The sequence below is a fragment of the Staurois parvus genome, unplaced genomic scaffold (assembly GCF_062004578.1).
Source record: "Staurois parvus isolate SC_StPar_1 unplaced genomic scaffold, SC_StPar_1.0 ptg000449l, whole genome shotgun sequence".
NCBI lineage: Eukaryota > Metazoa > Chordata > Amphibia > Anura > Ranidae > Staurois > Staurois parvus.
In genome coordinates this window covers 682,314-703,746 of record NW_028318245.1, presented here as the reverse complement: position 1 = coordinate 703,746, position 21,433 = coordinate 682,314, and the positions used below count along the sequence as shown (strand labels likewise).

Sequence of the window (21,433 nt, the reverse complement as noted above, 5' to 3'; positions counted from 1 at the left end):
ATGGACTCCAGGCTCAAATAAGCAGAGCGAAGTCTGGGGTCATGGAGGACTCTCCACACATGGCCATCACCAGCGAATGTTCTTCACCTTCTAGATCCTGTGGATGGGACAGTGACACAAGCATGGCAATGAAGGACTTCTGAGAGAGGAGCGTGAGGATGACCTGCTGCCTTCATGTGTGTCTCCAGTGCAATCAGGGAGGCAACACCACGGCCAGCTCTACATAATAGCATGCCATGAAAGGAGAGAGACCCTGGTCCATTGTCCTGCCCTAGCCTGCACTATGGGGCCCATGGTCCATAGTCCCATCCATAGTGTGCACTTGGGGGGCCCTAGTCCACAGTTTGCACTGGAGCCTTTGTCTACTGGGGTGACCTGGTCTATAGTTTTGATTTGGTAATGGGGGGGGTCCTGCTCCAAAGTCTGGTCCATGGTCTGCACTAGGGTGAAGTGGGGGCCTAATCCATATTGTGGTCCATAGTCTGCACTTGGAGGGTCCTAGTCCACAGTCTGCAGTGGAGGCACTCTGGTCCATGTTCTGCACTGGGAAGCCCTGGTCCATGGTTAGCACTGGAGGCAACCTGGCCCACAGTCTGGTTTATAGTTAGCATTGAGGGCAGCCTGCTCCATAGTCTGCACTGGGAATTGTCTGGTCTATAATCATCACTGGGGGGGCCTTCTCCAAAGTATGGTCCATGGTCTGGTCTATAGTTAGCATTAAGCACAGCCTGGTCCATAGTCTTTACTGGGGGACCCTGCTCCATAGTATGGTTCATGGCCTGCTCTGGGTTGGGGGGCAAAGTGATCCATAGTGTGGGGTCACTGGGGCTGCATGGTCCATAGTCAGCACTGGGGTTGACCTGGACCATAGTCTTCATTGGGAAGGGGGGGGGGGTGGAGGGTCCTGGTTTACATCCTGTACTGGGGTAACCTGGTTCATAGTCTGGATTGGGGAATGGGAAGGGGGGGGGGGTCCTGCTCCATGGTCTGCACTGGGATGAGGTAGGGGTCTGGTCCACAATGTGGGCCATAGTCTGCACTTGGTGGGCCTGATGTTTAGTTAGCACTATGGTTGACCTGGTCCATAGTCTTCACTGGGGTGTCCTGGTCTACAGTTTGCACTGGAGCCTTGGTCTACAGCCTGTACTGGGGTGACCTGGTCCATAGACTTGATTGGGGAATGGGGGGTGCTGCTCCATATTATTTTTTATTATTATTATACAGTATTTTACATAGTCTGGTCCATGGTCTGCACTGGGGTGAGGTGGGGCCTGGTCCTTAGTACTGAGGTTGACCTGGTCCATGGGTTACTAGAGATAGCTTTGGTCGCTACGGGTTACTAGAGTTAACCTTGGTCGCTACAGCTTACTAGAGTTCGCCTTGGTCGCTATGGGTTACTAGAGTTTGCCTCGGTCGCGACGGGTTACTAGAGTTTGCCTCGGTCGCTACGGGTTACTAGAGTTTGCCTCGGTCGCTACGGGTTACTAGAGTTTGCCTCGGTCGCTACGGTTACTAGAGTTTGCCTTGGTTGCTACGGGTTACTAGAGTTCGCTTTGGTCGCTACGGGTCACTACACTTATCCTTGGCTGCTATGGGTTACTGCACATAGGGTTGGTTGCTATGAGTTACTGGACTCAGCTCCCTGTATCTTTCATAGAATATCGCCAGACACTCTCAGACACAGAACAACCCCCAACACATTCCCCAGGGTCAGCCCGCCGTGCATTATGGGAGATGTAATGCTACAAGAGAGCCCCAATCTTCCTCCCAGGGAGCCGCGCTGAAGCTTGGAACGCAGAACCCGGAAATCACCTGGACCGCACATAAACGGAAGTGACCTTGTGGATCGCAGGGCCCTCCCGTGAAACGCAAAAAAACCCCGGAAGTCTGGCAGCAAGGACGACCTATGGAACGCAATTCCACACAGCAGGCCGGAAGTGACTAAGGCCAAACAGGAAGTGTTTTTTTTCCCTTTAAAGTGTGGTATTTCGGGGAGATTCGGAGGCAGCTGTACTCTACTCAGTGCAGGTGACAGTCTGTGCACCCCTCATCCCACATATAATCCATGCAGCAGGGAACTCTTCCTCTAATAATGGTCACATGGCTGAAGGGGGGGGGGCTATTGGCTGCATTCATAATGGAATAATGAGGGGACATATTTTAAGGTGCACAGCTCATTTCCTGTCTGGGCCATTGACCTTCCGTTGTTCTGGCGCCTATTCTAACTTAACATTGCGGCTGGCCATGAACCGTAGACGCTACCCCTTAAAACGTTGTTGGGTGCCGGTCTACCTCCTCCGCCCATTGACAGTAACCACCTTTCCAGTTGTAGGACATCTGCCAACACGGTATATACGATGGTTCCACCAGTAGATGGTGAAGAACTCGTCCACCCATCATAAAATGTCCTCTTTGTCTTCATTCCTCTAAGTTGAAGGACATTCTTCAGCTGGGTCGGCCCATTATTGTTCCCCTTTTCTGTCCCGCAGGCTTCCCAGAACCCACCAACATCAGGATGGAGCCCGACCACAGGCCGGTATCAGAAGACATTATAAGCCTCACCCTGGAGATCGTCTTCCTGCTGACCGGCGAGGTGAGCTTAATGTCGTGCTAGGACAGAAAGTGATTAGAAAGCTCAAAATTTTTAGTTGTCACCAGAAAAGGAGGGGAAATCTTCCAGTCGGGACACCTGTTCTGGTGAGAACCTTCTAAGATGGGATTTCCACTCATTATGGAGAGATTATGCTCCTGGGGGGACCTGGTCTTTAGTTGGCACTGAGGTTGACCTGGTCCATAGTCCTCACTGGGGGGTCCTGGTCTACAGTTTGCACTGGAGGCTTGGTCTACAGCCTGTACTGGGGTGACCTGGCCTATAGACTTGATTGGGGAATGGGGGGACCTGCTCCATAGTCTGCACTGGGGTGAGGTGGGGGCCTTCTCCATATTGTGGTCCATAGACTGCACTTGGGGGGGCCTGGTGTCCTTAGTTAGCACTGAGGTTGACCTGGTCCATAGTCTTCACTGGGGGGGAATGAGGGGTTCTGGTCCACAATTTGCACTGTAGCCCTGGTCTACAGCATGTAGACCTGGTCCATAGTCTTCACTGGGGAATGGGAGGTCCTGGTCCACGGTATGCACTTCTCACTTCCCATGGTGCCTTTGGGACAGGAAGAGAAAGCAGATCCTCAAAAAACAAAAAAACTTGACTGAGGTTCTACCTATTTCCCCAATTTAAGGGGTTAGGAGATGGCTCACAAATGGTTGCATTTTCTTGTTTTGGAAGCCGTCTTAGATACCAAGTGGTTAATTGCCCCATAGTCACCTGCCCACCGAGACAATTTAGCTTTTGGCCTGCTTTTCGATATTGAATGGGTCAAGATGTTGGATCATCGTGTCTCAGCTAGGATTCTGTGGAACATTAGGGTTCCTTAAGAGGTTGCTGGTGAGAACTAAAACAAGGTTTCCCCTCATTATGGAGGTTGCTGGTGAGAACTAATCTGGGGATTCCCCTCATTATGGAGAGATTTCGTCGTCTTCTGGGAAAGAAAGTGAAAGCTGATCCTCCCAATAAAAAACTTGACAGAGGTTCTACCTATTCCCCAATTTAAGGAGCAGGTTGATGGCTCAAAAATGGCTGCCATTTGTGTTGACCTGGACAGCTTGCACTTTGGGTGTCCTTCAGCAATTGAATGGGTCCAGACAGTAGATGGATAACTGCCTCTTCTGTCATCTGGAGATTGGTTGGGGTTGGGAAACGATGGGATCTCACAACTTTATAACACTTTATATTTTCACCCTCAACTTCCAGGACTATAAAGTGGTTGGGAAGTCCAATGAATTTGCTAACAAAGGTATCCTTGGGTCCAAAGGGGCGAACGGCGCCAAGAGGCCGATGGTGTCACCAAGATCCCGATCGGTGACAGCAGACAAGAAGGTTCTGGAAGTCAGCAACAAGATCATCCACCTACTTACCGGAGAGGTGAGAGGGATTCTGGGAGCTGGGCGTGGTCTGTTATTAGAGGTGCCTTGTTGATAGTCGCTTCATGTCATCTGTTGTTGTTCAAAATAGGTGTGGAGATTCTTGGGACACGTGGCTGTGTACAATGACGTGGTCAAGGAGAATCTGCAGACCATCATCTTGCCTGGTAAGAGGAGGTCCAACTCTTGTGTATGCGAATAGCCGAATCGGGAGAGATGTTTATGGTATGATATGTAGGTGAAAGTGGAGGCACATTTCTAGGCTAGAGGGAAAGGTCTCAGGCTAAATAGCCAGATGACATGGGGCATACCATAGAGTTGCCTCCAAGCCTAGTGGTTGACCAGTGTTGGCTCATCAGCTGACATGAATTGAACAAGGAAAGGTATCTATATAGGTGTCAGGGAAGCAGGGAAGATGACTTTCCAAAGTTTACCAACGACTAATGGCTGCTCAGTTCAGAAGACGAATGTTATTAAAAACGAGATCCCTCAGTTACCTATTTTCTGTTTGCTGCTTGGCATAGTCAAAGTTTTGTAGATCCTGCGGGAGGAAAACGCTTAGAGTCTCCCTAGTTTGCTGAATCAGTCAACTAATCATTTATGGTGGTCCTTTTGTAGATGAGTTGGGTGTCCGTTGTGTATTCTCAGGCCTTCTATAGATGACCAGCAAGGAGAGTCCACCTATTTGTTGTCATGCAATGTCAAACATGATGTAAGGGACCGTCTGGCACTCCACTGAGTAGGCGCCCCCAGCGCACGGAGTCTAAGTCCCAGGGTGCTTGTTCACCAGGGCCCCTGATGGTGGGGATGGACTTGGAGCCCCCTGAGACCAGGTCGTGGCTACTGGGTGCGTCCGTCAGTGGTAGTGGTATGCGCCAAGGGCTCCCACGGGGAAGAGTCTGATATGAGGAGGTCAGCAGACCCCACTGCACGGGATGGATGGATGGATGAGCAAGGTCAGACGGGCCGGGTCGGTAACAGAGAGGACGGCAAGGTACAAGGCAGCGGGCATAGAATAGTCGGGTCACACGCCAGGTCAGCAACAGCAGGTCAAATCCAATAGGGGGCATTCAGGAGAGAGGTCAGGCAAAGCAAGGGTCTGGGCAGGAGAAATACAGCAAGGTCAGGTACAATCCGGGTCAGCAACTTACAATACACAGGTTCACGGATACAGGATACAGGTAAGACCAGAAGGCACTGAATGACAGCTCAGGGTCGTTTAAATATCCCGCCCTGCGCTGCCATTGGTGCCCAGCGGGCGGCCGCGGCTTCTACTGCGCATGCGCAAACTCGAACGCCGCGGCCGGCCCGGACCCAGTGCTCGAGTCCCTGCACAGGGCGGCATACTGCGCCTGCGCCGGGACCATCGCGGCGGGGATCGAGGGGATCCCTGACATTGCCCCCCCCCCTACGGGCAACCTCCGGATGCCCACCCGATCTCTCCACCACGGGTGATCGCGAAAGAACCTCCGGACAAGTCTAGGTGCATGGACATTCTGGGCTGGTTCCCAGGAATTGTCCTCAGGGCCATAGCCCTTCCATTTGATTAGGAATTGGGCCTGGCCCCCCCTCCTTCGGCACTTCAGGATTGATTCCACCTCAAATTCCTCCTCACCCTCGACCGTTATGGCTTCCGGGGGTCTAGATTCTCGGTCAGGGAAGGCATCTGGGATTACTGGCTTCAGCAGAGACACATGGAAGACTGGGTGGATTTTGAGTGTGTCAGGAAGGACGAGTTCGTAGGCCGCTTCGTTGACCATCCGTTTAATGCAGAAGGGGCCTATAAACTTGGGTCCCAATTTCTTCGACGGACAAAGCAACTTTAAATTGGACGTCGCTAGCCAAACCTTCTCTCCAGGCCGCAACACAAGATCTCCCCTCCGTTTCCTGTTGAATGCCTTCCTGTAGTCTTCCTGGGCCCGACTGATGGCCTCTTGAAGTTTCTTATTGTTCGTGGAGAAAAACGTTACTACGTCTTGCGATGCTGGTACTGGGCATTCCGGGACCAAATCCGGGAGGAAGACAGGGTGAAACCCATAGTTGGCAAAGAACGGGGACTGGCCCGTCGCTGAGTGACGGGCATTGTTGTATGCGAATTCCGCTAGGGGGAGAAGTGGCATCCAGTCATCTTGAGTAAATAAAGAGTAGCATCTCAAGTATTGCTCCAGGGTCTGATTTGTCCTTTCGGTTTGACCGTTAGTTTGAGGGTGGAATGCAGAGGAAAGGGACAATTTGATGTCCAGGGCTTTGCACAGTGCCCTCCAAAATCTCGACGTGAAGTGGACCCCTCGGTCTGAGACAATGTCTTCGGGGACCCCATGCAGCCTTACTACCTCACGAATGAAAACTCGCGCAGTCTCGGCTGCCGAGGGGGTTTTCTTCAACGGGATGAAGCGGGCCATCTTGGACAAGCGGTCTACGACCACCAGGATTGCTGTGTGGTCTAGTGATGGCGGAAGCTCGACTATAAAGTCTAACGATATCTTTTGCCAAGGCCGTTCAGGAATCGGTAAGGGTCGCAGCAGACCCCAAACTTTGTTTCTGGAAGGCTTATTCTTTTGGCAGGTGATACAGGACCTTACATAGCCCTTACAATCTTTAGCCATGTCCGGCCATCAGAAGGAGCGTCGGAGAAGTTCCAGGGTCTTTTCTGGGCCAAAGTGCCCCGCCATCGGGTGGTCATGGCAATGGCCCAAGACCAGGGTTCGGGCTTCCTCCGGCACCACAATCCGATCTTCCCTCCATAGGAGTCCCCCCTTGTTCTGGAGGAGCCCTCCGACTGAGGTAGAGACGGTTGTGGATGCCTCCATTATCTTGGAACGAAGGTCCGACTGAAGGGCCAAGAAGTTTCCCGAGGACAAGATGGTGTCGGGTACTGGGGTCTCCTTGGCGTCCTCGTACATACCTGATAACGCATCTGGCTTAGTGTTCTTTGATCCAGGCCGGTACGTAATGTGGAAGTTGAATCTAGAAAAGAATAGTGCCCATCTTGCCTGTCGCGGGCGTAAACGCTTGGCGGTTCTCAGATATTCTAGGTTTTTGTGATCAGTAAAAATTAAGATGGGGTGCACAGCACCTTCCAGCAGGTACCTCCATTCCTCTCCGTTTTGATCGCCAGTAGCTCTCGATCACCGATATCATAATTCTTCTCTGCTGGGGTAAGCTTCCGTGAGAAGAAAGCTACAGGATGGAGCAATTCCTTGGTGCCCTTCCGCTGGGAGAGAATGGAACCTACCGCATTCTCCGATGCATCCACTTCCAGGATGTAGGGCAGGGCGGCGTCTGGGTGACCCAAAATGGGTGCCGAGGTGAACAACTTCTTCAAGGCTTCAAAAGCTTTCTGAGCTTCAGGTGTCCATCTGAACCGGGTTCCCAGCTTGGTTAGCTGAGTAATGGGGGAGACCAGACCCGAGAAGTTCTTGATGAACTTTCGGTAAAAATTTGCAAAACCAATAAACCGTTGGACGCCTTTCCTGTCCGTGGGTTCAGGCCAATCCAGTATTGCAGCGACTTTCTGGGGATCCATCGCGACCCCCGCGGTGGAGATGATCAGGCCCAAGAAAGTAATGCTGGATTGTTCGAAACAACATTTCTCTGCCTTGGCGTACAACCCATGCTGTCGCAATCGTCCCAATACCCTCGCTACATGTATTCTGTGTTCCCCCAAGGAAGGGGAGAAAATCAAAATGTCGTCTAGATAGACGATAACAAAGACATCCAGGAAGTCCCTAAAAATGTCATTCACAAAGTGTTGAAACGTGGCCGGAGCATTACACAACCCGAACGGCATGACCAAATATTCAAAATGGCCGAAGCGGGTGCGGAAGGCCGTCTTCCACTCGTCCCCCTCCCTTATGCGAACCAAGTTGTATGCTCCCCTCAAATCCAGCTTTGTAAAAACCACTGCTGTTTTTAAACTTTGGAACAATTCTGGTACTAACGGCAGTGGGTAACGGTTCTTTATCGTGACCCTGTTCAACTCCCTGTAATCGATACACGGCCTCAAGGTTTTGTCCTTTTTTTCAACAAAGAAAATTCCCGCCCCCGCCGGTGAAGTGGAGGGGCGGATGAACCCCTTCTGGAGGCTGTCCTCGATATATTCCTTCAGGGCTCCCAATTCGAGCTCTGAAAGGGGGAAGATTCGCCCAAAAGGAATTTCTGAACCGGGTAACAGGTCAACGGGACAGTCATAAGGGCGGTGGGGGGGTAGAGTATCAGCTCCCCGCTTGCTGAACACATCTAGAAACTCATGGTAGGCTGCCGGGATTACCTGTTTTAATTCAGCTTCCCCCTCAGAGCACAGGAGGATTTGGGGGACCCCCGGGCCCGAAGTGCGGCAGTATACCCGACAGTATGGAGAAGGGAACGAAATTACTCCGGTCTCCCAGTCAATTTGGGGGTTATGGGCCCGTAACCATGGGAGCCCCAAAATGACTGGGAAGAGGGGTGAAGCTATAGCATCCAGGCGGAGCAGTTCCTGGTGCTGGCCGGCAATGACAGTGGCGATGGAGGGGGTTTCCTGGTTCACCACCCCTGATTTTATCCGGGAACCGTCAGCCAAATAAATATTGAACCCTTTCTGTTTCAATTGGAGAGGAATACCCTGCTGGTGAGCAAACTTAATGTCCAGGAAGCAGCTGCATGCCCCCGAATCAACTATGGCCGACACTTCCACGGTCCTTTCCGGAAGCTGAAAGGAAAGGGGCACCACTAAGTATTGGGATGGACTAACATTGCCAATGGACAAGGAAGAAGAGGTGCACTTACTCAGTTTCTGCGGGCAGGATCGTACCATATGACCAGCTTCGCCACAGTAGAGGCACAGGTTCTGGGATCGTCTGCGCTGATGTTCCTCTGGAGATAGTTTAGGCCGCGCCAGGCCGAGTTGCATAGGTTCAGGGATATCTCCAGGTGGCCGATTCTGGATGTTTGGCCTAGGTGCTTGACTGGGCCCTTGAAATGGCCCCCAGGGATTTCCATGACCCTGGCCGGACCTCTCAAACCTGCGTTCCCGCAGTCTACGGTCAATCTTAATAGTCAGTGCAATTAAGTCCTCTAAAGTCTCAGGCACCTCCACTCGGGCGAGCTCATCTTTCAGGCCTTCTGATAGGCCTATACGGAACTGATGCAGGAGAGCAAACTCGTTCCAACGTGTGTCCCCCATCCAGCGCCTAAATTCAGACGCGTACTCCTCCGCCGCTCGGCGGCCTTGCCGGAGCGTGTACAAAGTAGCTTCAGCAGAAGCTGCCCGCTGTGGGTCATCGTATAGGATGGCCATTGCGTCAAAAAACAAGTCAACCGAGCTAAGGTGAGGGTCATTTTTTCCCCGCAGTCGGTGGGCCCAGTCTTGGGGTTCACCCTGCAGGAGGGAGATGACGAACCCCACCTTCACGGATTCAGTCACAAAGGTTCGTGGTTGCAACTCAAAATAGAGGAGACAGGACTCACGGAATGACCTGAAGCGTGTGCGGTCCCCGTGAAACCGTTCCGGTAGGGGTACTCGGGGTTCGGCCGCCGGGAGTGGGGCGGATGCCCCAGAAACCGGTACAGGGGCTGCTACGGCCGGGGGTGCGGGGACCGCGGCCTGTGGGGCAGAAACGGATATAGTGCAGGTCTGGAAGTGATTCTCAATCTGCTGACATCTGTCCTGCAGGGCCGATACGGCCTGCGTCAAGTTAGACAGGTGCCTGCAGATCTCCTCAAGCGGCGAGGGCCCTCCTCTAGACTCAGTCATGGCCTTCTGGTACTGTAAGGGACCGCCTGGCGGTACCACTAGCACTCCACTGAGTAGGCGCCCCCAGCGCACGGAGTCTAAGTCCCAGGGTGCTTGTTCACCAGGGCCCCTGATGGTGGGGATGGACTTGGAGCCCCCTGAGACCAGGTCGTGGCTACTGGGTGCGTCCGTCAGTGGTAGTGGTATGCGCCAAGGGCTCCCACGGGGAAGAGTCTGATATGAGGAGGTCAGCAGACCCCACTGCACGGGATGGATGGATGGATGAGCAAGGTCAGACGGGCCGGGTCGGTAACAGAGAGGACGGCAAGGTACAAGGCAGCGGGCATAGAATAGTCGGGTCACACGCCAGGTCAGCAACAGCAGGTCAAATCCAATAGGGGGCATTCAGGAGAGAGGTCAGGCAAAGCAAGGGTCTGGGCAGGAGAAATACAGCAAGGTCAGGTACAATCCGGGTCAGCAACTTACAATACACAGGTTCACGGATACAGGATACAGGTAAGACCAGAAGGCACTGAATGACAGCTCAGGGTCGTTTAAATATCCAGCCCTGCGCTGCCATTGGTGCCCAGCGGGCGGCCGCGGCTTCTACTGCGCATGCGCGAACTCGAACGCCGCGGCCGGCCCGGACCCAGTGCTCGAGTCCCTGCACAGGGCGGCATACTGCGCCTGCGCCGGGACCATCGCGGCGGGGATCGAGGGGATCCCTGACACATGACTTCCCATTGTCCTAACTGGTGGCTTAAAAATCCTCATCAATACACCTGCTCAGCAGATCGCCAGCTCATCAGTACCCCTGGTTAGCAGATCTACAGCTCATTGGTGGCTCCGTTCAACAGATCCCCCGCTCAGTAGTAGCCCCCAACTCTGCTGATCCCCCGCTCAGTAGCAGCCCCCAGCTCTGCCGATCCCCCGCTCAGTAGTAGCCCCCAGCTCTGCCGATCCTCCGCTCAGTAGTAGCCCCCGGCTCTGCCGATCCTCCGCTCAGTAGTAGCCCCCGGCTCTGCCGATCCTCCGCTCAGTAGTAGCCCCCGGCTCTGCCGATCCTCCGCTCAGTAGTAGCCCCCGGCTCTGCCGATTCCCCGCTCAGTAGTAGCCCCCAGCTCTGCCGATCCTTCGCTCAGTAGTAGCCCCCACTCAGTAGTAGCCCCCAGCTCTGCTGATCCTCCGCTCAGTAGTAGCCCTCAGCTCTGCTGATCCTCCGCTCAGTAGTAGCCCCCAGCTCTGCTGATCCTCCGCTCAGTAGTAGCCCCAAGCTCTGCTGATCCTCCGCTCAGTAGTAGCCCTCAGCTCTGCTGATCCTCCGCTCAGTAGTAGCCCCCAGCTCTGCCGATCCTCCGCTCAGTAGTAGCCCCCAGCTCTGCCGATCCTCCGCTCAGTAGTAGCCCCCAGCTCTGCCGATCCTCCGCTCAGTAGTAGCCCCCAGCTCTGCCGATCCTCCGCTCAGTAGTAGCCCCCGGCTCTGCCGATCCTCCGCTCAGTAGTAGCCCCCGGCTCTGCCAATCCTCCGCTCAGTAGTAGCCTCCGGCTCTGCCGATCCCCCGCTCAGTAGTAGCCCCCGGCTCTGCCGATCCCCCGCTCAGTAGTAGCCCCCAGCTCTGCTGATCCTCCGCTCAGTAGTAGCCCCCAGCTCTGCTGATCCTCCGCTCAGTAGTAGCCCCCAGCTCTGCTGATCCTCCACTCAGTAGTAGCCCCCAGCTCTGCTGATCCTCCGCTCAGTAGTAGCCCTCAGCTCTGCCGATCCTCCACTTAGTAGTAGCCCTCAGCTCTGCTGATCCCCTACTCAATAGTATCCCCAGCTCTGCTAATCCCCCCCGCTCAGTAATATCCCCCAACTCTGCTAATCCCCTGCTCAGTAGTAACCCCCAGCTCTGCTGATGCCCCACTCAATAGTAACCCCCAGCTCTGCTGATGCCCCACTCAGTAGTAACCCCCAGCTCTGCTGATGCCCCACTCAGTAGTAACCCCCAGCTCTGCTGATGCCCCACTCAGTAGTAACCCCCAGCTCTGCTGATGCCCCACTCAGTAGTAACCCCCAGCTCTGCTGATGCCCCACTCAGTAGTAACCCCCAGCTCTGCTGATCCCCCACTCAGTAGTAGCCCTCAGCTCTGCTGATCCCCCACCAAATAGTATCCCCAGCTCTGCTAATCCCCTGCTCAGTAGTAACCCCCATCTCCGCTGATCCTCTGGTTTGTTGATACTCCTCTCTGTCCAGTCCCCGCTCACTTACCACTATATTGCTCCAATGCAGCACACCGATGTTTGACATCTGCTAGCTTTTCCCACTCTGGTGTCCCAGCTCTGCTGATCCTCCACCTTTTCTTCTTTCTTTGGTTGCCGCTTCCATGCTGCTCACCACGAGTGTTATCTGCTATCTCCTGCTGCATCTCCCCAGCTCTGCTGATCCTCCACTGCTCAGTCCTTTCTCTCTGTTCCCAGCTCACCTTCCGCTATAGCATTTCCATGTTCCCACCATGTGTGCCATCTGCTAGTTGCTCCACTATGCTCTGGACCCTACTCACCTTACTGCTGCTCTACCACTCTGCATACCAGACAAGATGTCTGCACCAGACACACCCAAAATATATACACATGAATTGGAAGCAGGGGCGGACTGACCATTTGGAAACTCGGGCACTGCCCGGGGTCAGTAGGGGGCCCCATGAGATGCCCCTGGTACCTTTTTCATAGGTTTTTTTGAGTTTGGGCAAGGACACAGGGGCCCCATGATCCCCTATTGTCCGGGGGCCCCATGAGTTGTCAGTTTGCCCCTGATTGGAAGTGAATGCTGATGACACCTTTTCCATTCTCTTGTTGGTTTCCCAGTGCATCCTGGGATATCTCATACCTGCAATACCTCCAAAACAAAGTAAAGCTAATGCTGAATGAAAAGCCCCTGAAATGCTGCAGGTGCTGTTAGTGATCATAGACTTCTGTGGACGCTTCGAAGCACCAAGAAAGTGACATGGGGTGACCACCTAGTGATTGCAAATGTAACAGTAGAGACAGGAAAACCCAAAATTCTCCTAGCTGGACAGGAGCAAGGCCGGGAACTAGGACAGAAAGAGCCTATTGCTGGAACCCTGTGAGATATAAGAAGCCAGCACATGACTTGGCCAACAAACATCTCTTACAACTGAAATATAAGGTGCTGGCCCTTTAATTTTGTTTGACACAGGCATTTTTTTCCCCCAGGTTCCTCAGAAGTCTCCTACAATAAAACGACTCCGGGCAAAATCAAGCAGGAGCCTCCCTTGTTTGAGGAAAATAACTTTCCATGTGCCGGCATTTCCAAACCATCATACCACGCAGAGGCAAACAGTCGATTAATGGAGAAGAGGATCATGTCGTGTCTAGGGAGGGCGCCGAACAACAGTGGGGGATACAAACGGGCACTAAGTGCATCCAAGCCGAAGCCGGAACATGAAGTCGGTGGAGAAGAAGATGTAACCGATGGGGATGTCTATGTTATGCCAGAAACGATGCGTCTGTATAAAAATGTTTTGCCGGATTTTTGTGAGAAGGAACCTCATCCAACCTCTGATGGCTGTAGACCTGAAGATCCTCCTTTCACCGAAGAGGAATCTATCCCGTACAAGAAGGAAAACGTTGTGGATGGTGACGGGTATAACCTACCGGACACGGAAGAGGACAGCGATGAGGAGAGCGGGTCAGCCCACCTGGAGGAAGACCCTGCCATAACAGTCATTGAGTATGATGGGTTGTATGGCTCCACTTATTCTCCAGCATCCTCGGGCCAGAGGCACCAGGCGTGTTTCGCCGTGAATGCTGATCTGACCAAGCACCATCAGCACTCCCTCCTAAACTTTGACTGCGGGAGCTGCTCAGCCAAAAACTCCATGCTGATCAAAAACGAGAAGCAGCTCTCCTGCCCCGACTGCGGCAAGACCTTCTCCGCTATCTCGCACCTCATCCGCCACCAGAGGATCCACACAGGGGAGAAGCCCTTCGCCTGCTCCGACTGCGGGAGGAGCTTCAACCAGAAGGCCACACTGATCAAACACCAGAGGACGCATACGGGGGAGAAACCCTTCATCTGCTCTGACTGCGGAAAGTGCTTCACCAGCAGCGCCAACCTCACCCAGCACCAGCGGGTCCACACCGGAGAGAAACCGTATGCCTGCAATGTGTGCGGGAAGACCTTCCGCAGCAGCCCCAACCTCATCACGCACCAGAGGATCCACACGGGGGAGAAGCCGTACTACTGCGTCATCTGCGGCAAGTTCTTCACCAACAGCTCCGTCCTGGTCCGGCATCAGAAAACGCACACCGGGGAAAAGCCATATTCCTGCAATGAGTGCGGGAAGGGCTTCATCCAGAGCTGCCAACTCAACAAACACAAGAGGGTGCACACTCTACATTGACCCCCCGACCTCCACCAGAGGTCTAGCTAGTATCTAAATTGGGTGTTATCAAATGGACTTGGGATTCTGGGACTTTCCTCTGCAAAACCTGAAGGGGTCATTTAATGGTTAACACCACTCAAAATTGATGCTTGAGTGGAGGCAATGGTGGATTGAATGACCAGTTGGCTTCCTAATGTCCGGGAGAGTCCATTGGTGAGATTTCCCCACATTGATGGGATAGGATTGCAGTGGTTTCTGTCTCCGCCTCTCCCACAATGGTGAAAATTCCCCTCAGTGTCCTTGCTCCTCCCCTCACATCATTGAGGATGCTTCCAGGGTAGGTGACCCCCATCATTTGGTTCTGTGGAGAATTCTAGGGGGGATTTCACCAATGGAATCCCTGAAAGATATAGGAAGCCGGTGGGGAGAGGACTTCCCAGCAACCGCGCAAAAACTGCAACATTAATTTTAGGTACAGTGAAGGAAATGCGTATTTGCTCCCCTGCTGATGTTGAATGTTTGCCCACTCACAAAGAAATGATTGGTCTAAAAATCGAATGTTCGGTGTATTGTAACACTGAGAGACAGAATAGCAACAACAAATTCAGCAGAAATGCATGTCTAACAAATGATGACTGATCTGCATGTTCATGAGGAAAATAAGGATTTGATCCCCTATCATTCAGCAGGATTTCTGGCTACCAGGTGTCTTTCATACAGGTAACAAGCTGAGATTAGAAGCAGTCTCTTAAAGGGAGTGCTGCTAATCTCATTTTGTTACCTGTATAAAAGACACCTATCCACAGGAGCAATCAAACAATCAGATTCCAAACTCTCCATCATGGCAAAGACCAAAGAGCTGTCCAAGCATGTCAGGGACAAGATTGTAGACCTACAAAAGGCTGGACTGGGCTACCAAACTATCGCCAAGCAGCTTGGTGAGAAGGTGACAACAGTTGGTGCAATCATTCCCAAATGGAAGAAACACAAAACAAGTGTCAGTCTCCCTAGGTCTGGTGCACCATACAAGATCTCACCTCGTGGAGTGTCAATGATCATGAGAACAGTGAGGAATCATCCCAGAACTACACGTGAGGATCTTGTCAATGGTCTCCAGGCAGCTGGGACCACAGTCACCAAGAAAACAATTGGAAACACTACGCCGACAAGGACTGAAATCCTGTAGTGCCCGCAAGGTCCCTCTGCTCAAGAAAGCACATGTCCAGGCCCGTCTGAAGTTTGCCACTAAACATCTGAATGATGCAGAGGAGGACTGGTTGGAAGTGTTGTGGTCAGATGAGACCAAAATCCAGCTCTTTGACATCAACTCGCCATGTTAGGAGGAATGCTGCCTATGACCCCAAGAACACCATCCCAACTGTGAAACGTGGTGGAAACATTCTGCTTTGGGGGTGTTTTTCTGCTAAGGGGACAGGACAACTGCACCACATCAAAGGGACGATGGACAGGGCAATGTACCATCAAATTTTGGGTGAGAACCTTCTTCCCTCAGCCAGGACATTGAAAATGGGTCGTGGATGGGTATTCCAGCATGACAATGACCCAAAACACACGGCCAAGGCAACAAGGGAGCGGCTCAAGAAGAAGCACATTAAGGTCCTGGAATGGCCTAGCCAGTCTCCAGACCTTCATCCGATTGAAAATCTGTAGAGGGAGCTGAAAGTTCGAGTTGCCAAATGTCATCCACCGAACCTTAATGACTTGGAGAGGATCTGCCAAGAGGAGTGGGCCAAAATCCCTCCTGAGATGTGTGCGAACCTGGGGGCCAACTCCAGGAAACGTCTGACTTCTGTGATTGCCAACAAGGGATTTACCACCAAGTACTAAGTCATGTTTTGTGAAGGGGATCAAATCCTTATTTCCCTCATGAACATGCAGATCAGTCATCATTTGTTAGACATGCATTTTTGCTGACTTTGTTGTTGCTATTCTGTCTCTCAGTGTTACAATACACCGAACATTCAATTTTTAGACCTATCATTTCTTTGTGAGCGGGCAAACATTCAACATCAGCAGGGGAGCAAATACGCATTTCCTTTACTGTATAGGGAGCTGGCGGGGAGGGGACTTCCCAGAAAACCGCGCAAAAACTGCAACGTTAATTTTAGGTAGTTTTAATGGAATCCGACACTTCTGGGAGTGTCAATTTCCAGAGTCCCCCCCCCCCCCGACTCTAAAGTGGATTCTCCGTCTGCCCATGTGTCATTGGAGTGAGGAAGGAACCACTAAACAGTGTGGGGGATGGACCCTGGAGATGGACATTCCCAGGAGTGGCTTCCCTTTTGGCTTGTACCGGATTTGGATCCACCTGCTTCTCCTACATTCACCCATATTTATTTTGCTGTCGGGTGAATGTGGCGGGGGACTTAGGGTGGTCAGTGAAAACACTGTGAATACTAAGGCAAATCCCTGTTTGGGCGGATCCCTTCTGAAGCGAACGTGCTCTGCGCATGAGGTCAGTGCTTGGTTGGCCAATCGTTGCTGAATCTGCCTTTTGAACCTCTATAGCCCCACCCCCGCGGTTCACTGAGTGCTCATACAAGTTTTTAAATACGGAGTGTTTTTATGATCAGGGCGGAGTTTATTTTTCTTTTAGGTTTTTGTTTAAATTCCCTGAACCCCCATAACAAATCCCTCCACTCTGAATCAACTTTGTTTTTAGAAGTTTGTTACCGCATGTCAAATTAATAAACATCCAGAAAAAAATAAATCGTGTGGTTTATAGAGGACTCATCATGGTGGAGATATACGGTGTTTAAAGGATCGCTCCACCCAAAGGTGATGTTTCAGCTGTAGATGGAGATTAGAGGGAGGTTTCCTTCTATGCTGTGGATTCCCACCTCTGGTCCTGTCCATAATGGGGGACCGCGGGGCTACCGCCCCTCTGTATAATAGACGGGGTCATGGCTGGGCTTCGTTGTATGGATGGCAGTTCAGTCCTATTATTGATGTCATCCCTTTAAGCCCCGCCCACTCTGCTTGGGAGGGCATAGTGTGACCATATCATCACTGTAAGCCCCTCCTACTTTGTGACTGCTCTGAAGAAATGATGTGATCACTTCAAGTCCCCTTCCACTTTGTGACCATTCAGAGGGGTAATGATGTGACCACTTTAAGGCCGGCCCACTTTGTGACTGCTCAGAGCACTATAAGTGGGGCTTATAGTGGTGACATCATTACCTGTGAGTGGGTGGGGTTTTTAGTGAGATGACATAATTGCCTGTAAGTTGGTGGGGCTTATGGTGATACCATTACCTGTAAGTAGGCGGGGCTTACAGCCATCATTACCTGTAAGCAGCCACAAAGTGGGTGGGGCTTATGGTGACTGAATCATTACCTGTGATTGGGTGGGGCTTGTAGTGACCTAATTCTCTGAGTGAGTGGGGCTTATGGTGGACATCATTCCCTCAAGTGGGGGGGGCTTATAGTGATCATTACCTGTGAATAGGCAGGGCTTATAGTGATGATATCATTCTCTGTGGGCAGGGCTTATAGTGATGGCCTCCTTCCATGGGAGTGGGTGGGCCTTATAGGGATCATTACTTGTGAGTAGGCAGGGCTTATAGTGATGAGATCATTCCCTGTGAGTGGGCAGGGCGTATGGTGACTACATCATTCCCTGTGAGTGGGCGGGGCGTATGGTGACTACATCATTCCCTGTGATTGGGTGGGGCTTATGCGGACTACATCATTCCCTGTGAGTGTGTGGGGTTTATGGTGACCACCATTCCCTGTGAGTGGGCAGGGCTTATGCTGACTACATCATTCCCTGTGAGTGGGTGGGGTTTATGGTGACATCATTCCCTGTGAGTGGGTGGGGCTCTTAATGATGTAACCATTTTCTCTCAGCAGTTGCAAAGTGGGCAGGGCTTATGATGATCACATTGGGCATTATATTGTGTTAAAATCAATTACAGTGTACTTCTCCCAAACAAGGTGCGCTGCACAAATACCATACAACATAAAAACTTGCTACACCCACCATTTTATTTTATAGAGCCTCTGCTTAAAAAAAAAAGAGAAAAAAAAATATATAACAATTTTTCATCATATATATATATATATATATATATATATAATAAAATGATGACAAATTGTGTATATATATATATAATTTTTTTTATTATATATATACAGTGGGGATCGAAAGTTTGGGCACCCCAGCTAAAAATTTGTATTAATGTGCATAAAGAAGCCAAGGAAAGATGGAAAAATCTCCAAAAGGCATCAAATTACAGATTAGACATTCTTATAATATGTCAACAAAAGTTAGATTTTATTTCCATCATTTACACTTTCAAAATAACAGAAAACAAAAAAATGGCGTCTGCAAAAGTTTGGGCACCCTGCAGAATTTATAGCATGCACTGCCCCCTTTGCCAAGCTGAGACCTGCCAGTGTAATGGATTGTTCTCAATCATCGTCTGGGAAGACCAGGTGATGTCAATCTCAAAGGTTTTAAATGCCCAGACTCATCTGACCTTGTCCCAACAATCAGCACCATGGGTTCTTCTAAGCTGTTGTCTAGAAAACTGATGCTTAAAATAGTTGACGCTCACAAAGCTGGAGAAGGCTATAAGAAGATAGCAAAGCGTTTTCAGATGTCAATATCCTCTGTTCGGAATGTAATTAAGAAATGGCAGTCATCAGGAACAGTGGAAGTTAAAGCAAGATCTGGAAGACCAAGAAAAATATCAGACAGAACAGCTCGCAGGATTGTGAGAAAAACAATTCAAAACCCACGTTGGACTGCACGATCCCTCCAGAAAGATCTGGCAGACACTGGAGTTGTGGTACACTATTCCACTATAAAGAGATACTTGTACAAATATGGTCTTCATGGAAGAGTCATCAGAAGAAAACCTCTTCTACGTCCTCACCACAAAAATCATCGTTTGAACTTTGCAAATGAACACATAGACAAGCCTGATGCATTTTGGAAACAAGTTCTGTGGACCGATGAGGTTAAATTTGAACTTTTTGGCTGGAATGAGCAAAGGTACGTTTGGAGAAGAAGGGGCACAGAATTTAATGAAAAGAACCTCTGTCCAACTGTTAAGCATGGGGTTGGATCAATCATGCTTTGGGGTTGTGTTGCAGCCGGTGGCACAGGGAACATCTCACGAGTAGAAGGAAAAATGGATTCAATAAAATTTCAGCAAATTTTGGATGGTAACTTGATGCCATCTGTGAAAAAGCTGAAGTTAAAGAGAGGATGGCTTCTACAAATGGATAATGATCCTAAACACACCTCGAAATCCACGGGGGATTACATCAAGAGGCGTAAACTGAAGGTTTTGCCATGGCCTTCACAATCTCCTGACCTCAACATAATTGAAAATCTATGGATAGACCTTAAAAGAGCAGACAGCCCAGAAATCTCAAAGAACTGGAAGACTTTTGTAAGGAAGAATGGGCAAAGATACCTCAAACAAGAATTGAAAGACTCTTGGCTGGCTACAAAAAGCGTTTACAAGCTGTGATACTTGCCAAAGGGGGCAGTACAAGATATTAACTCTGCAGGGTGCCCAAACTTTTGCAGACACCATTTTTTTGTTTTCTGTTATTTTGAAAGTGTAAATGATGGAAATAAAATCTAACTTTTGTTGACATATTATAAGAATGTCTAATCTGTAATTTGATGCCTTTTGGAGATTTTTCCATCTTTTCTTGGCTTCTTTATGCACATTAATACAAATTTTTAGCTGGGGTGCCCAAACTTTCAATCCCCACTGTATATATTTCTTTTTTTTTTTTTGTAAGCAGAGTCCCTATAGAATAAAATTGTGGGTGTTGCAGGTTTTTATGTCACATAGTATTTGCACAGCGCCCATTATTTGAGAAAAGTACAACATACATATAGTGTACTTTTCCCAAATAATTTGCGCTGCGCAAATACTATGTGACATGAAAACCTGCAACACCCACCATTTTATTCTATAGGGACTCTGCTTACAAAAAAAAAGATAAAAAAATATATATATATACCATATTTTCTGGCGTATAAGGCGACTGGGTGTATAAGACGACCCCCTAATTTTCCAGTTAAAACATAGGTTTTGGGCTATACTCGCCGTGTAAGACTACCCCCTTCCGAGGCAACACCATTTAAAAACATCAGATTTTTTAATTTAAATGGTTATGACTTACCGGTACTTAAAATCCTTCAAAATTCTCATGTTCATCCTCTGACATCATAAGTTCATGAATGACATCTTGTGCTACATTTGTAAGACAGTCATCATATGGATCAAATTCCAAATCAGATGGTTACCTCTGGATGTGCGGTAATACGGTAGCTTCGGCTACATACAGTATATATACAGCACGCTGGATGTGCAGTAATGTACATACAGTATACCGCGCTGAGCCAAGCTGGCTCAAAACAAATGTCCCTATGACAGATTAATCTGTCAGCCCGCTGGATGTGCGGTATATACAGTATACTGAGTATATACCACTGTGGTACATACAGTGTACTGAGCCAAGCTGTTTCAAAATGTACCGGTACGTCCCTACGGTAATCAGACCACTGGATGTGTGTATGTACCGTAGCTGCGGCTACATACAGTATACGCTGGGCCAATCAAGGCGAGCAATGTATTCTACTAATGAATACAAAGCCTGCTCGGATTGGCTGAGGTTGTGACATCATCAGCCCACCTCTCTGACTCAGCCAATACGAGCAGGCTTTGTATTCATTAGTAGAATACATCACTCGCCGTGATTGGCCCAGTGTATACTGTATGTAGCCGCAGCTACTGTACATACACGCATCCAGCGGGCTGATTACAGTAGGGACGTACCGGTACGTTTTGAAACCGCTTGGCTCAGCGCAGTATACTGTATATACCGCACATCCAGCACGCTGACAGATTAATCTGTCATAGGGACATTTGTTTTGAGCCAGCTTGGCTCAGCGCGGTATACTGTATGTACATTACTGCACATCCAGCCAGCTTGACCCAAACTCAAGGTTCACATTTTATACCCCGCATATAAGACGACCCCCAATTTTTTGGGGTATATTTTTAAGTATAAAAAGTAGTCTTATACGCCAGAAAATACTGTATATAAAATGATGAAAAATTGTATATATAATATATATACAATTTTTTTATCATATATATTTATTTTAAGCAAAGGCCCTATAGAATAAAATGGTGGGTGTTGCACATTCTTGTGTCAGATGCTATGTGCACAGCGCAAATGTTTGGAGAAAGTACATTTATATATATATATATATATATATATATATATATATATAATTTTTTTTTTTTCATTTTCAGCAGAGGCCCTATAGAATAAAATGGGGGTTGCAGGTTTTTAGGTCAC

The 21,433-nt window shown here is 49.9% G+C and overlaps 2 protein-coding genes across 5 annotated transcripts in view; one reads left to right on the top strand and one right to left on the bottom strand.

The window, feature by feature from the left end:
- LOC149453203 (uncharacterized) overlaps nt 1-21,433 on the bottom strand; it is a 301,843-nt gene that overhangs the window by 78,945 nt on the left and 201,465 nt on the right. The window lies entirely within an intron of this gene.
- LOC149453213 (gastrula zinc finger protein XlCGF48.2-like) lies at nt 1,021-16,808 on the top strand. 4 transcript variants are annotated; one of them, XM_089688420.1, is made up of 5 exons: nt 1,021-2,028; nt 2,490-2,593; nt 3,809-3,979; nt 4,070-4,145; nt 12,906-16,808. In XM_089688420.1, exons 2-5 carry the CDS (start codon nt 2,516-2,518, stop codon nt 14,093-14,095), a joined length of 1,515 nt encoding a protein of 504 aa, XP_089544546.1. In that variant the 5' UTR covers nt 1,021-2,028; nt 2,490-2,515; the 3' UTR covers nt 14,096-16,808. The 4 variants fall into 4 exon arrangements, with proteins under 4 accessions (XP_089544546.1, XP_089544545.1, XP_089544548.1 ...); XM_089688419.1 differs by lacking the exon at nt 1,021-2,028 and adding an exon at nt 2,048-2,348 and having other exon boundaries at nt 3,870-3,979; XM_089688422.1 differs by lacking the exon at nt 1,021-2,028 and adding an exon at nt 2,052-2,348.